The sequence below is a fragment of the Aythya ferina genome (assembly GCF_964211825.1).
Source record: "Aythya ferina genome assembly, chromosome: 1".
In the NCBI taxonomy this organism is placed as follows: domain Eukaryota; kingdom Metazoa; phylum Chordata; class Aves; order Anseriformes; family Anatidae; genus Aythya; species Aythya ferina.
Window position 1 is genome coordinate 122747892 of NC_140296.1, and position 15614 is coordinate 122763505.

General features: G+C 42.3%; 1 protein-coding gene across 3 annotated transcripts in view; it reads left to right on the forward strand.

The window, feature by feature from the left end:
* The window catches only part of GTF2E1 (general transcription factor IIE subunit 1), a 45594-nt gene that overhangs the window by 7254 nt on the left and 22726 nt on the right, over window positions 1-15614 (forward strand). For 2 of the 3 annotated variants that reach the window (XM_084500926.1, XM_084500927.1), the window contains exon 2: window positions 870-1347. In XM_084500926.1, coding sequence (XP_084357052.1) covers window positions 900-1347 — 448 coding nt within the window. In that variant the 5' untranslated portion in view covers window positions 870-899. Of the gene's footprint in view, window positions 1-869; window positions 1348-13692; window positions 13840-15614 lie in introns of those variants that run through there. The other variant, XM_084500928.1, reaches the window with a different exon arrangement.

The window sequence follows — 15614 nt, forward strand, 5'->3', positions numbered from 1 at the left end:
GAAAAAACAAAGTGAAAATACAGTATTTAGAAATCTGCCTTGTCACAGCACAGTAAGTTTATGAAGTATTTATCTCTTAAACAGAATCTTGCTGTGTTCAGTATGTCTTGAACTTTGCTTTGCTTATGCTGTTGCATTGCACATGGGCTTCTAAGGGCTGAACATGGGACTTTAAATGTAGGATCAGTCCTGTGGAAGGACACGTGTGCCCACCTGTGATCAAGGCTCAAGTGGTCTGTTAGGTAGTGATTGATAGTGCTAATAGTTTTCATGCTGCAGACAGCTGACCAAGATGTACTTGTCAGAACGTAAGGAAAAAGCCTGTCTCTTCTGATGGGAGCTTTTGTTTGAATGTGTACCTGTCTGTACTAGCAAGCTGTCCTCACATAGTGTTGCTATCCAGTGATGTCTGAGGAACAGAAGCAGTCAGGGATAGTTATAATGGGATGGAGGGACATGCAGTAGGGCCATAGAACTATCCCACTTTCTTGGGCCATCTGAGGTCCTTTTTTGCTGTAGTCTTTCTGCTTCCACCAGGACACAAGTCTCAGCTGATCATGAAGTTCTCTACTGGAGCTCAGCTTCGAGAGAGTTTTCTTATTCCAGCTTTGGGTAGAACTGAAATCTGCTGAATGTTGTGGTAGCAATTTGTGTGCTTTTGTTTTCCATCATCCTGTTATAAATTAGAAGCGCCATTTCCAAATTCTACTTCTGTAGAATAGATGTTACTAACATCCGAGGGGAAAGATCAGTGTTGGGGAAAGGGAAACGGAGAACATCCCATCCTTTTCTTAGCTGTGAGAAAGATGCATGCAAACTGCTGAAGTCAGAAGACTGGTTACGAATCCATCTGCCTTTTCTCATTGCAGTTTACATGAAGCTCAAGCTCTGAACCTGCTATGACTGACCCAGACGTCCTCACTGAGGTCCCTGCCGCTCTCAAACGCCTTGCCAAGTATGTTGTGCGTGGGTTTTATGGCATTGAACATGCTTTGGCTCTGGACATCCTCATCCGAAACCCCTGTGTGAAGGAAGAGGACATGTTAGAGCTCCTGAAATTTGACAGGAAGCAGTTGCGGGCTGTCCTCAACACCCTCAAGGGTGACAAGTTCATCAAATGCAGGATGAGGGTTGAGACGGCTCCAGATGGGAAAACCACCCGTCACAACTATTACTTCATCAACTACCGCCTGCTGGTTAACGTGGTGAAGTACAAGCTGGACCACATGAGGAGGAGGATTGAGACAGATGAAAGGGACTCCACCAATCGCGCCTCTTTTAAATGCCCCATTTGCTTCAGCACTTTCACAGACCTGGAGGCCAACCAGCTCTTTGACCCCAGGACAGGTAAGATACAGTAACAGTGCTTTGGCTTTCTCCTTCCTTAGTGCCAGGCTTTAAGGAAAGTCTTAGGATAATTCTCCTGAGCTTGGCAGAAGGTCGAGATAATGTTTCTGCATGTGGTAAGTGTCTGAATATCAAAATACTGTAAAAACGTTGCAGAAAAATAATGTCGTGTTTTACTGCCCCACTGCTATTTGTTTTGGTAATGGTTGCAGTAGTTCTTGCAGAATCTGTACAGGCAAATAGCAATTGTAAAACGCTTGGTGGTAAGCTGAGTGACAAGCAGTAGAGAAATGGAAGTCTTACCCCAATCAAACTCAAGGATGAGTAAGGGGAGCTGTCCTTTTTGGAAGAAGCTGGCTTTTTGGTGTAACCTGGTCTTGCCTTCAAAGCTGCATGACTTCTTGTTTGCAGAGAGGACACACAAATCACGGAGTTTTATATGCAGGAAATTTGTACTATAGATATGGGCATGCAGGGAGTGAACTGTTACTGTTTAATTTGCTTCTAGCCATTTCATTATGCTGTACAACCTGGCTTCCCTAGTGTAAACCATTCTCTCGGAAGTTAAATTAATTCCAGACTTGTCTGTGCTTGGGAGTAAACAATTTTTTGTTTTGCCAAGTGCGTGCCTCAGTGGAGGTGTGTATCTGTCTCATGCATACAAAAGCAGAGTCATTCCTGGGTGTCAAAGGGGCAGGCAAAATGCTTTGTGTCTTCTGTGCTAGGGAAGAAAAGGAAAAATACCTGCACCTGATGAGATCCTACTTTGCCTCTCTAACCTGGGTTTATCCTGGGGGGAAGACAGGGAGCAGAGGTTGGGTGTCAGGCCTCTACCTTCTGAACTAGTTTCTTGGTGCTCTTTAATGTTTCCTTTTAAATTCTTTCTCCTGCGGACAGCTTTTATTTTTTTCAAAGTTACATTGTGGATAGTGTTGGCCACGTGCCTCCAGTGCCCTCTGGAATCACCTCTCTCCCATTCAGGCCTCTCACAGAGAGGACTCTGGAAGAGGTGTGAGGAGGAACCAGGTTCACTGGACTGTTCCAAGGATGCCTTTGCCCTTAAGTTGAAAGGCAAAGTTGGAGGATAACCAAAAGCCTCATGAATTTCAGTCAGGGCTGACCTGGGCTGCAGCCACATTAATAAAATGTTGTGAATCAAAACGCAGGGCCAAAGAGGTCCATGGAGCAGGTAGAGCATGGAAAGCATCCCATCCTCTCTGCTAGGCTAGACCAGGCTGCACTTAAAATGGCAGTCAGCTTCCCTTCCCTGTCAGTGATGGTAGGAAGGTTTTGAGCTTCTCTGCCTGTAATCGTTCTGTTTCGATTTGTGAAGCGTGATTTGTGAGCTCTGTCCGTACCTCGGGTTTGTAGTGCTCTTCAGTTACCACAGCATCAATCTGTCTCTCAGCTTTAGCAGAGGTCCGGTTTGTATAGGTTACCTGTAGGGTACGGGCCCTCAGATGGAGGTCTTGCTTCAGATCTGTTTTACTCCATTTGTGAGTATAATTTCTGAAATAATTTTGAAGAAAAAAAAAACAAACACAAAACAACAACATCAAAAAATAATTTTAAAAAATGGGACAGACAGCAGAGATTTTTGTAGGTTGGTTGTTGTTGTTTTTTTTTTTTTCCTGTAATAAGTTAATGAGGACATGCAGAAGCGAGTATTTTCCCAAGTCATATTACCTATGTACTTTACTGGGATGTGCAGTGCTGTACCTATGCTGGGTTTGTAGCTTCCCTGTGCCTTGACGTTGGGAACTTGTATGAGAATCTCTGGCCACCTTCTGTCTTTTCTTCTGCTTTCCTGGAACTCAAAAACACGGAGCATTTTTAGTCTTCTATGCCAAATGATGTAAGCAATGCAAAGTAAGTTCAGTTAATGTTCTGACTGTACTTGGAGAACTGGTAATAAAAATTAATAACATTTATAGCTTTCACTTGGATAAATTCTGCTCTTAGTGCAATTGAGATGTAACCAGTTGGCCTTATGCAGCTAGGGTTGGGCATTACTGTAGAGTCCTGCAGTGCTGACTTGGAAGTTGCATCTATCTTTCCAGGCCTTGCCTGTATAAGAAGGTGAATAACCTAGAGTCCTGCAGAAGAGAGTATTTTTGTGTATGGAAGATTGGACTTGTTTCACACAGCTAATTGCAATTAAAAACATGTAGGAAGAACTTTTGATTCATAAGGTTTCAGATTTCTGTTCTATCTATTGACCTGACAGCAGGCTCGTCAGGAATTGCTGCAGACTGGCCTCCTGCACTGAGCTGACAGTTCTCACCCACTTTGAATGTGTTGAGATCTACAGAAAGAAAAAAGCTAATGCTACGTGACTGAAGTGTTACTTTGAGCCTCGTGTTTCAGGAGGGTTGACTGAGAAAGGAAAAAGATTGTAGTCTTCCTAGAAGATCCTGTTATGAACGCTTGAAAAACTGATCATTCCTTTTCCTTTGTGTCACCGACTGCAGTCTGACCTGTGCTCTGATATTTCATCGCTTTGTTCTGCATACATGCTAGCAATCACCTGCAGCTGCTATTGTGATGAAGCCTCACGCAGGTAGAAAGCTGCAGCCATTCCCTTAAACAAGGTAAGGGCCCTCTCTTGAGGCAGAGATGTACAAGAAAAAGATTAATTGAGTTACAGTAAGAAAAGTCAAGTGTTAAACGTGTGCTGTGAGTAACAGAGCCGAACTGGCTGCTTCCTGACCTGGGCTGACAATGGACACTGACATAAGTCGCTGGTATGACTTTCATCTGCATCTTCCACAGACTTTGGGGAAGATTTTTCTTCTTTGTGCTTTTAAGTGTAGAAACTACAGAAATTTCTGTAGGGCAGCTCTTGAAATTTTAGAGCAATCTAAGCAATTAGATGCTATCGTGTGGATTGGTTTTAAAAAAAATAAAAATCTCAGAGGTTTGAATATGTGCAAGTATGTTCTGTGGAGGCTGGGAGGGGGGATCCAAGGAGCTGCATTGTCTCACCCAGTAGAGGGAGCTGTCTTCTTTCCTCTATATGTACAGGCTTGGGTTGATTAATTTGTTGAATGTCACAAAAATGGAAATTTTTTTCATGGATGTGTGTTCTGTAGCATGATTAAGTGGGTCTGGTTGAGGAAGATCTGTAATGTATCCTGTTCTCATACCATAATCATATTTGTAAATCTAGTGTAGTGTTGGAGTTGCCTGTCAAATTCAAGGTCAGTTTGAAAGAAACTGTGACTGGAAACTGGAATAGGGAGAGTGGGGCTGAAGTGAAGGAGTGAGAGAAACAAGATCCTGAAGTGCATTACAGTGGCTGATACTAAGCCATGGATTTCCTTATGTATTCTAAATACTGAACTGTATCAGGATATCCAGCAGGAATTGGAAATATGATGCTGTTGCGATGTTTTTAATTGTGGCTGTACTTGCTAGAGTCTTTTTGGGAATGATAGCAGCTAGGAACTTACCTGCACTCTGCCCTCGCACAGTTTGGTCCTGGTTTGGACCAAATGAATGACTTTGGGTATGGCTGCCCTACTGCTCCTGAAGGCGCACTGTAGTAGGAGTTTCCTGAGTATCAGAGTCTTACTCTGTGTGCTGATACCAAATGTAATTTGGGAAGAATGGATTGCAAGTGCCGATACCAGTTTTCTAGAAGGGGAGACAACGCCTTGAATTTTGCTTTAACCCCACTTGTTTTCCCGTCACTTGTGTCATTTGTGCACTTCGTAACAGGCTTGCATGGAACATGTTCAGAGGCTGGCTCTCTGTACCTGTCACGAGGCACCTCACTATCACATTCATGCATTCAGCTGAGCTTTTGTATGATTTGAGCCCTGTTACTGAGATGGGGAATTTGACCAGTCCTTGATTTTTGCCTTGGTCTTGTGTGTAGATTTCTGGAGCCACTGCCTTTTGCTCGGCTCCTTGCTTCATCCCCAGTGAGCTATTCAGAACACATCTGACTTCTCTTCTTGTTCTGAATTTCTGCTTCCTCAGGCAAGTTCTTCCACTATCTTCAAATCTTCCCAATCTGATTCAAATTGCTTCTGAGCCTGTTCTTTTTTCTTATGTTCCCCCTTCTCCCTGTTTTGTTGTTTGTTTGTTTTTTTTTTGCCTTTCCTTTTTCTTCAGGAGCTCCCTTGTCTGTTTCTGGTACATCTCTTTGTACTCTCTCCCTTTCAGCCATTAGAAAAAGAAATCCTGAAGAACGATTCATTCCACATATTTATGCTATGTAGTCAATCCTAGATTTGTTCTTCTTGCTGTTGATTCTTGTTTTTTAGGTCGACTGATTTTTCAGAACAGGCACTCCGGTTAGCTTCATCTGCCCTGTACTGCCATGTATGTGCTATATCATATTAATACTACTACAGTTCACAGCTTTACCTGCCCAAACTAGGACTTAATCTTTGTAAATCGGCATACCAGAAACTTTCCCTGAAAAAGAAACAGTTGAGAGCAATTCAGTTTGTAACATCACATTCTCTGAAGATTTTTTTGTCTTTTAGTTAGCTTCCCAACTGTTTGTAAACCCTTCCGTGTGATTTTTCTTGACTTTACAGGCACATTTTCCTTGTCTGTGCTCCCACATAAAGCTTTTGGCAAATGCCAACAGAGGGAAACTGCCCATACTCCGCTTAGTTTCACTGTTTCTATTCAAATTTCTGGCAAAAGCTGCAAGAGTGCTCCTGTCAGCTTTACTCTGCTTCAGAATGATAAGGCCTGGAGCTACAGGGAAAGAAAAACTGAGAAAAACATCAGAATTAATGCAGGCTTTTCTGAAAGTAAGAATACTCTTCAGAATGCCTTACAAGGGATTTGTAGATTATATCTGCAACCTGAAGGGGACAAGTACAAGCTGGACGCTTCTTCTCATGTACCCTTTGGTCCCCCTGTGGGTCACTCAGCTTGATGGAAAAACGGGTGACAGTAGTGCTGGAGCCGGTGCTGTGCTGAATGTGAGGGCTGTAAGGGCCTCTTTGGAGGCAAAATCAGAGACTCAGTGGAGCTGTTGCCTGTAGACTGCTGGCAAACTGATTCCCTGTATTCCAAATTGTCTTCTGGCTGGTGTGCTGTCTCTCTCTTTTTTTTTTTTTAATCTATCTGATAAATGCAAGCCCATATTTATAGTATTGATAGCATTTTTGTCTGCAAAGAACATTGTATTATTAGCAGTGCAGGAAATAGTTGCCTTCAAGTAACGGTTATCACTTTAACTTTTCTTCTGGCTTTGCAAATTGAAATAGATAACAATAAGATCTCTAGGATCTGTGAATGTTGCAAAACCATTTGCAGTGATATCCTGAAAGCTGGACTGCAGCGTTCCTATCTTTTACTCTATTAACTCGCTGTTCTTTTGAAACTGCATGCTTGGTAATAGCGTCTGCAGAGTGTCAGCCTTATGGGCACGGGCATCTGTTTTTCACTTGGATCAGGAGCACGTCTAGGATCCTGTTACTTGTGTGGTGTTTCTACAGCTGGATGCAATTTGAGGGAATAGTATGTGGGCCTGCTTGGTGTTGCGGCTCCATCTTCTTGGTTGGAGTGTTTTTAAAACAAACAAAAAAAATAAATAGGAATTTCTTTGGATACTACTTCTGTCCACTTAGGTCTTCCTGTGCTTGCTGTCTGGCTCAGCCTGTGCATAGTAGGACAGGAGGAAGAACCCCTTCAGTTTGGAGCTGCTGACATTGTGCTAATGAGCTGGAGTAGAAATGGCTCTTATTAAGAAGAGGAAAGCATTCCTCTCCCAGTTTTATACTGAATATGTATTAAATCATCTGGTACTTCTGAATGATCAATAATTTGTCTAATGCAGTCCTTTTTTTTTTTTTTTTTGGAATGTTTAATTTACCTTTTCAAGAGAGAAATGTCTTCGACTGTTCAGAAATCATTACAGCATTTTTCATGCAATTGGGCTAAAAGCAGCCAGCACAGTGAGATGAATGAGTAACTCATGGTGCTCCTCGAGGTAACACCAAGTGCTTCTGAAGGTGCTTTTTTTTTTTTTTTTTTTCTATTTAAGATACTAGATTGCTCCCCTTCTCTTAATTGCAAACCCAGGTCACCAGGAAGGGAGAACTATAGCATGAAATTCAGTGTAATGTTGTTTTTCCGTAATGCAGCACGTCAAATTTGGTTGACACCTTTTGAATTTTCTGTCTTTTGCTGCTTAAACTATGCCTGCGAAATACACATACGCGGACAATTCTGCATATACACTGCAGCCTGTGATCAGAGGGAGCTACAGCATTGCCGTGCCCTCAGAGCACCCTCCCTGCCTCATTCTCCCCTGACACCTGCTGTGCCCCCTGACAGAGCTGATTAGCTTGTTTGCCATACAGTGTGCTTGAAACTGCTGACTGGGTCCCTGGTCTCTCTGCACAGCTGTGCAAAAGCCATTGCCTTTTTCTTTTTCAAATGAAGACCTGCAGTGTGTTTGCTCCCCAAGCGCTGCTAATTGGGCAGAGGTTGGAGGCCTGAGTGTGTCCATCCCATATGGAAATAGGTCTCGGAGCACACGTGCCAGGTAGGCATGGTGCTGGTGCATTGTCAGTGCTGAGATGGCACAGAAATGCTATGCTTATGGTGGGCAAAACCAGAAAGCTGCAGTGAAGCAACAGCAAAGTGGAGCAGGCATCTCTGTCTCAATCTTTCATGAGTCTGTAGACAAGCCTTATGACGTTGGGAACTAGGTGGTAACGGGGCTTTCCCACCAAATGCTTCATTGTGTAGGTTTCATTAGCTTCAGTTCAGCTATTTGCAAGTCCTAGAGAGTGAGGTGCAATGGCAAAGTAGCTTTGGTCATCTATCAGTTCTTCAAGACGCCTGACAGTATGTTCTGAAGCTGTCTTTTGGAGCCCTGAAAAAAAATGCAGTTAAACCAAACGGATGTAGACATAGTCTTGAAAATGTTGCTAAGCTGTACACAAGCCCTAGAAGACAAATGAAAGATGCCTAGAGTGATTACCTAAAACCAATTCCATGTCTAGAGGAGTTTTGACTTGTTTTGAGTATGAAAAGTAGGTCCTCTGGAAATGAGGAGACATTTCTGCTCAGAAAGAGCAGTCAGGCATTGGGACGGGTTACCCGGGGAGGTGGTGTCACTGTCCCTGGGGGTGTTCAGGGAAAGGTTGGACCTGACACTTAGGGACATGGTCTAGTGGGTGACATTGGTAGTAGGGTGATGGTTGGACCAGATGATCTCGGAGGGCTTTTCCAACCTTAATGATTCTATGATAAATAGAAAGCATAACATCATGGAGGGTGGGGTTTTTTGCTTTTTTATACTTGAAAGGTATGTGTGTGTTTTTTTTAATGCGTTGAAAAGAAGGTCAAAGCTGGTCCTTAGTGTCGCTCAGTTCTGTGCTTAAGGGGTGTGCATCTGAACCTTAATCTGCGAGCTCGGACAAGTACCCTTTGCCACTAATCTCTTGCACTGTCTGAAAAATTAACAACTTCCCTTCTGGCAGCATTCAAGCTGTTCTTTCTGTTATCATGGCAGTTCAGACTCATTTTCCAGCTTACGAAGAAATATCAATTGTATGAATGAGTGAGAAACATGGGGTTTCTATAGCGATCTGATCAATTGTGCTGCGGGGGTGCCAATGAGAACACGGTCTCTCCTAGCCAGTTTCCAAAGCAGCTGAGTATTGCGAGGCAGAAGTTGCTTGCAGAAGCACGCCAAGTGAAACTGCGGCAGGTGTCCTGCTGAAATGCTTGATAACTGGCAATAATGCCATCACTGTACATGCCAAACGTACACTTCTTGCAGTTGCAGTCCACGTGTGCCCTGCCAAATCACAAGATCTGCTTCCTTTCATTTACAAGAATAAGCATTAGTTGTGTCCCGGCCAGATTTGCTCGGGGTCTTAAATGTGGAGGATGGAGTTGAGGTCACCGACAGCAGCCTCGAGTTAAAAGCAATATTGAATTTGGTCTTAATGGAAAGCTGCTGGTTCCTTCTACCCCTCTGATGTTTTGGGACAAGAAATTGGAGGGCTGATTTTCCAAAGAGTGGGTGACTGCTGTGAAGCTGCGTGCGTTCGTGTCGCAGGTAATGCTGATGTCAGTAAATCTATGGAGAAATACGGGCACAGCATAGATGCCTACGGCGAAGTGACTTGAAAAAAGGTGGGGGGAGGCACGCAAGTGCAAATTCTGCTAGAGAATCCTTTACCTACTTCATGTTGGTTGTTGTTACTATCTTTACCCAAAAGTGCCAAAACTTGCACAATGAAATGGAGAACCCCCAGGGTGTGCCAGCGTTGGACAGTCTTGCATTTAAACTACTCGAAGGGACAAAACTGCTCCACAAGCAATGGTACTCATTCTGTTTCCTACTATGTTTTCGGAGAAATAGGTGCAGTTGGGATGGCATGTAGGTAGGCTGTTCATCGCTTCCTTTTTTGTTCTTGAGTTCCGTTACAAAATAAAGCCACAAATAAGGTAAGGTTTAGTGTTGTTGAACATGCTGCTAGTCACTTATCAGCTCTGAACGTGAACATTTCTGTTGGAATTTGTTGAAAGCTTAGCACCACCAGGAACAGTTCATGAAATCTAGCTTGTTGATGTCAAATAGTGTAAATTTCCTAATTTCTGTTCCAGAAATGCAGAAAAAAGTCCTCTTCTGTCACCATACAGCTGCTCATAAACACATTTCTCCCTGTGTTTATCAGTCTTGCTTTAACCGTGGTAGTGATTCTGTGTAGCCTTCATCAGTGACTTCATGTGAACGTCCTGCAGCGTATAAGATTTTACTCTTGAGAGCTCTGTCTTGCTGCACAAAACACTCAACTCTTACTTTGGGAAGTGATTATCCTTTTCCCTGCATCATCCCCCACAACTGTGGGCTGAAATTGAAGCAGAAGAACAAAACTCTGCTTGGAGCTTTCATGCTGATGTATTTACACCACCGCTGTCCCCCGGGAGAGTCAAGGTTCACCATTTTCTTTTTCTCTTGTCCTATACTAGATTATGGGTCTATGTGCTTCTTCCTCATTCTAATTACACTCCTTTTTAATTAAAACGCGTTTCCCATACTCTGCAAAAAGGAGTAGAGGATATTTTTTCTGTTAATACGAGAAGATGTGTTTGGGCTGGGTCTTTGCACTGCTAAGGTCTCAACAGTTAACAGAAATTGTTGATGTTTGAAAGAAAAAAATCTGTGTAGCCGTATTGGCTATGTAGATAAGAGAATTAATGATTTTGCTGCTGGAGGATCAAGCTTTATTGTCACCTGGAGGTAACAGAAGCTTTCTTGCTTCAGAAATGTGAGATTTGGGGAGGAAGAAAGATGAAAATGAGAGTGGGAGATTAGGGGGTGGCAAGTGCAAGACAATATTCATTTTAGAAGATAAGCAATCCTTTTGCTGTTCCACCCCAATGTGCTCTTCAGGGAAAAGCAACGGTAGCGAGAGGCATGAAACCTATTTGGTGAAGATTTGCATTTCAAAAGGATTGGCAAGGCTTTTAATTCCCTCCATCAGGAATGGCCAGGAAAGGCATTTCATCAGAACACAGCATCGTGTCTTCAATGATTAAAGGAAATCTGGGAGTCGGAAGGAAATAGGCAGCTGCTTTGGCAGAACAGGAGCAAGCTCAGTAATGTAAAATAGCTCAGATAAAGCCCATCTGAAAATGGATCATGGAAAAAAAAAAACCAAAAACTTCCCCTTCACAGTCAAACATTTTCTTCCTCTGAAGCTGTTCAGCAGTCTTATTCTTATTCTCCTGCTTGTTCCTGAGGAATTAAATGTGCCTGATTCGCTTCTTGGTCGCACTGCCATGTGGTGCTAAGGCAGGCTGTCTTTCCTGTGTTACCTTCGCTGTTGGTCTCCACTGGTGTGGCCCCGCTTGCTGAGAGGATTAAACTGCCCTGCTCCTGGGCACGCTCTCACTGACAAGAAGAAAAATGTGTTACAGTTCTACTGCAAGACTATGAACCCTAATGTCAGTGTTTATGGGAATATCTGAACGCTGCAGTTTTAAGTTGTGAAGAGATCATTAGCAACTTCGGGATATAATTCTCTGGAGTCAAGAGAAGAGACCTGCTTTTTTATTTCCATAATAATTGCATTCAGTTGGTGAAGCTGGTCTTAAAAGGCGTTTGCTTGCCTGTCCTCAGGCCTCAAGCAAAGCACCTGTACACCGTTGCAGTGAGTGGAGGACAAGGTTATAGCTTGACCATAAAAGACAAAGGATTAGGTGATTTGTGATGCTTCATTCAACCTGAGATGGAGGGATGGCTGTCTTAATTGTTCTCTCTGCTTTGCGAACAAGATCATAGGAATAAATCACGTTTATTGCTGGGAACAGACTACATCAATTTTACAAATCCCCATTTTTATATGAGGAGTCAGTAACAGTTATAATTAAGTTGGCCGGTATATATACACAAATACTCTTGTAAAATCCTTAAAAATATATGTTGCAAAGGAACTAATGAAGCAAGAAAAACGAAATAATCTTCATCTGCTGTATTTGGTTTTATATAAGCTAAAATTTTCAGAAGATGCTGTCTCTGTGCAGAAGGGCTGCCTCTGTATTTGGCTTGATTCTTTGGGGCATTTTAAGGTATGTAACTCAAGGCAGGCTGTGCTCAGCACAATTACCATACGCTTTTTATGCATATAATTTTTTTATGTAATGACCAAACCTTGGGTGGCCACACCAGAACGTTTCTGCCGAGGTGTGTGTTCAGCCTGTACCTCGTCCTTCCTGCTGGCCAGGGGTTTGTGGCTAGTAAATGCCTTGGTGGTTCGTCTTAGCCTGCCTGGAGCTGAAAGCCCTAACTTGTAAAGCAGACAGGAACTTGCGGCTTTCAAGGAATGAAGGTCACTCTGCAGCTTAATATTATCTCTGAAATGAAATCCTAATCATGTCAATCTGTTGTACATTCGGTAGTCTGAGTGTTAAGGGTTTGCTGCCTTGTGTTATCAACTCTGCAGCGGTGACAGTCTCATCCAGGGACAAATGGCTTCAGTTGTGAAAACAGAAGATGCAGCAGAGCCTCAGTTTAACCCATGCTCATGTCAGCATGCAGTCTGGGGATCCTCCTAAATGTTTCTGGGGTGGCTGTCATTCAGGTGCCACAGTAGAAACCTGCAGATTGAACCACTGGGCATGAGCTCCAGAGATCCCCCTTGTACCACATTTGCATGGCTTTATAACTTAACAGTTAAGGTTTCTACCTTCAAAAGGGGAAATATTAGGACACCTTTCTTCACGCTTGCCTGATTTCTCTGGTTAGACTGACAGCTTTGCAAGCAAAGTCTTTCTCAGTACATTTTTTTTTCAGGGCTCCACTTCTGTGTGACTCTGAGCCTCTAGATCCTACACAAGTAGAACTCATGCCTTAGAAATACTGAGCCTCTGCTAGTCTTCAGCACTGTTGTAAAATTCCTTGTTTGTTGTTGATATTTAACTAGAAGACAACATGTTTGCAAATTTCTGAGATTCTTTTCTCTCTTTCTGTCTTCTTTTGGGTTAAAGACACTTTGGGACAGAAATGAGTCTTTTATGCTCTGTTTCTCTCCCTGTGGAGTACAGCTGATCAGTTCATCGCTGGTCTTATTAGCTGTAAAGGAAAGGAGTCAGAGCTCATCTCTATTTCAATTTTAGATACTACCTCTCTTCTATCAAATAAGTTGAAGTGTTAGAAATGCACTGTGCACAGATTTAACTAACAGAAGGAAATTCACCTGCCTCCTTGCAGTTGTGCTAATCCTGCTTGCTCTGATGGAAGTGGTTATGGTACTGAGCGTGAGTACGTACTTAAGGAGAAGAAAGGCAAAAGGAAGTAAACAACACATTGGGCCTTCTATATGGAACTTGAGAGCTCAGATATGTGCAATTAACGTCAGTGTGTTTGTTCATAATCAGTTCTGGAAGGAACATTAAGACCCTGTAAGCTTCTCAATATGGGAAATCAGGAACATCAGTTTTAGAAATGTTTGAGAATTCATTTTAGCAGGAGTTTTTTTTTCTTCAGATCACTGACTGAATCAGAATATGTGACAATTTCAAATATGCATTTGCTGATTTCTTTTTTTTTTTTTTTTTGAAGGCTATATAAAACCACTTTCTTTAATATATGCCAGTGTTTGCATGCAGGTATGCAATACAATTTTTCAGTGTCAAAACATTGATTCATCAACTTGTGATGGCTCTTCATTTAAGAACTGCTGTCAGCTGTGATGCAAAACCCTTCAATACATTTGTGATATGCTTTTTCTTTTTCACATTATAGCAGTTAGAGCTTGAAATTGCTGTCTTACTCAGAAGTTATCTCGTTGGAGAATATCTCTAGTGGTACGGTCTCAATCACAGGCACTCACTTTCATCTTGTCCATGTAGGTCCTTGTAAGTGTCCTGAAATTGCAGTGTCTGAAAAATGAAGTTATGGCATACTGTCTTCATCCCCATTCTGCCAATCTCAAGGTGCATTTATACAGCTTATGACTGTCTTTCTTTGGCAGTATGGAAGGGAAGGTGCTGGTACAGGTGAGTAACGTAAAAGTAATGTGAAAGGCACAATGCTTTGGACTTCAGTAAACTTCATCTGGTTGACTTCTGACAATTTCTGTAGTTTGTAAAGACAGTTTTGCATTCTAATTGTGGTATCTACCAGAAACATTTTCCAATTCTGTCTCATTAGTACATTTAGTACATTGCACGTGTGTATATTGTTCTACTTTCAAAATCTTTAGTAGAAAGTTAGGAAGAACTTCTTCACTGAAAGGGTTGTGAGGCATTGGAACAGGCTGCCCAGGGAAGCGGTGGAGTCACCATCCCTGGAAGTCTTTAAAAGACGTTTAGATGTAGAGCTTAGGGATATGGTTTAGTGGGGACTGCTAGCGTTAGGTCAGAGGTTGGACTCGATGATCTTGAGGTCTCTTCCAACCTAGAAATTCTGTGATTCTGTGATTCTGTGAAGTATGAAATTAAGTGAACCAAGGTAGACCCTTGAGATGACCTTTCTGGCTCACAGCAAACAGTCTAAAAATGGCGTTCTTCACCTTTTATGCAGTCATTTCATGATGAATTTATCTGGCTGTATTTCTTTATATTCTTGATGAGTCTACAAGACAGTTGAACGTCCTCTCTTCTCCCCAGTCAAAATATTTTGCTTCCCATTTTTCCTCTTACCCTCTAGCACCTCCAAAATTTCAGATTTGGTTCACCCTTTTTCTGTAATAACTTATATTCATGCTCAGTTCCCTCTATACCAGTAAATTCTTTTCTGTGCTTTGGCCTCCAACTCCCAGTTTTCCACAAGTGTCATGACATATAGTCTCTAATAAAATAAGCCATGAACCTCAGGTCTCCTCCACCCTTTCCCAGATCTGAATGCCAGCTGCAGGGCTTGCTGCCATCATAGTTGGTTATTTCTGCTTTAGCTCAAGGCTTTATCCCTCACTGAGCTGCAAGAGAGTACCGAATCCTTTTTGGGGGAGGGAGGAAGACAGAAGGACATCTAGAGCAGGCTTTTTTTTTTTCATTATACATAATCTATTAGTCTAGTAATACATGTATAAAAATTCAAAATTGGTTCACGTTAAAAAAAAATGAAATTACTGATAGGGTGAGTGATCAAAAAAGCTTGGGGGGGGGACCAATCAAGCATATTTCTGCAGCTTCATGTTAGTTCCCTTCCCTTCCGAAGAGAACTTCTATCCCTTGCCTAGTGTCAGGATGTTCATCTTGGATTTTTTTTGGGGGGAAGGAGGGAATCCAAAGCATTATCAATTTGTTATTTAAGGGTTAAATCAGACTTTGGATTTGTTTTTGAATTTGAAAGGCAGTGTTTGGTGGTTTTTTTTTTTTTTTTTAGAAGATTTGTTTTTTTTAATAAAGTACCCTGATCTTTCACTGACTGCTTTTATCCAAATTCTGAACGTTTCTTCTTGCTTTCACTGTAATTTTTTTGTCTGTCTTTCCTTGACCCTGAAGTAAATTCTTCATAAGTGCTCAATGCTTCGTTGAGAAATGGAGAGACACTTCTCTCGCATCTTTGATCCGTATTGCCATGTTTTTGTGGCGTGCATCGAGCAGACAGTGAAGAGATGAAATGGGGATGGTTATGACTTTCAAGTGATGAACCATCTGCAAGTTAGTCCTTGGAGCACACAGAGACGGACGCCACTAACTTTGTAGTGCTGTTCTTCATCTCATACCCAAGGAGAACTGGGAGTATTCTGGTTTGGGATTGCAGAGATAACAAGTGATTGCTTTTGTGCCTGCTTCCTGTAATAATCTCTGGTTTTCGTAGTGCATCG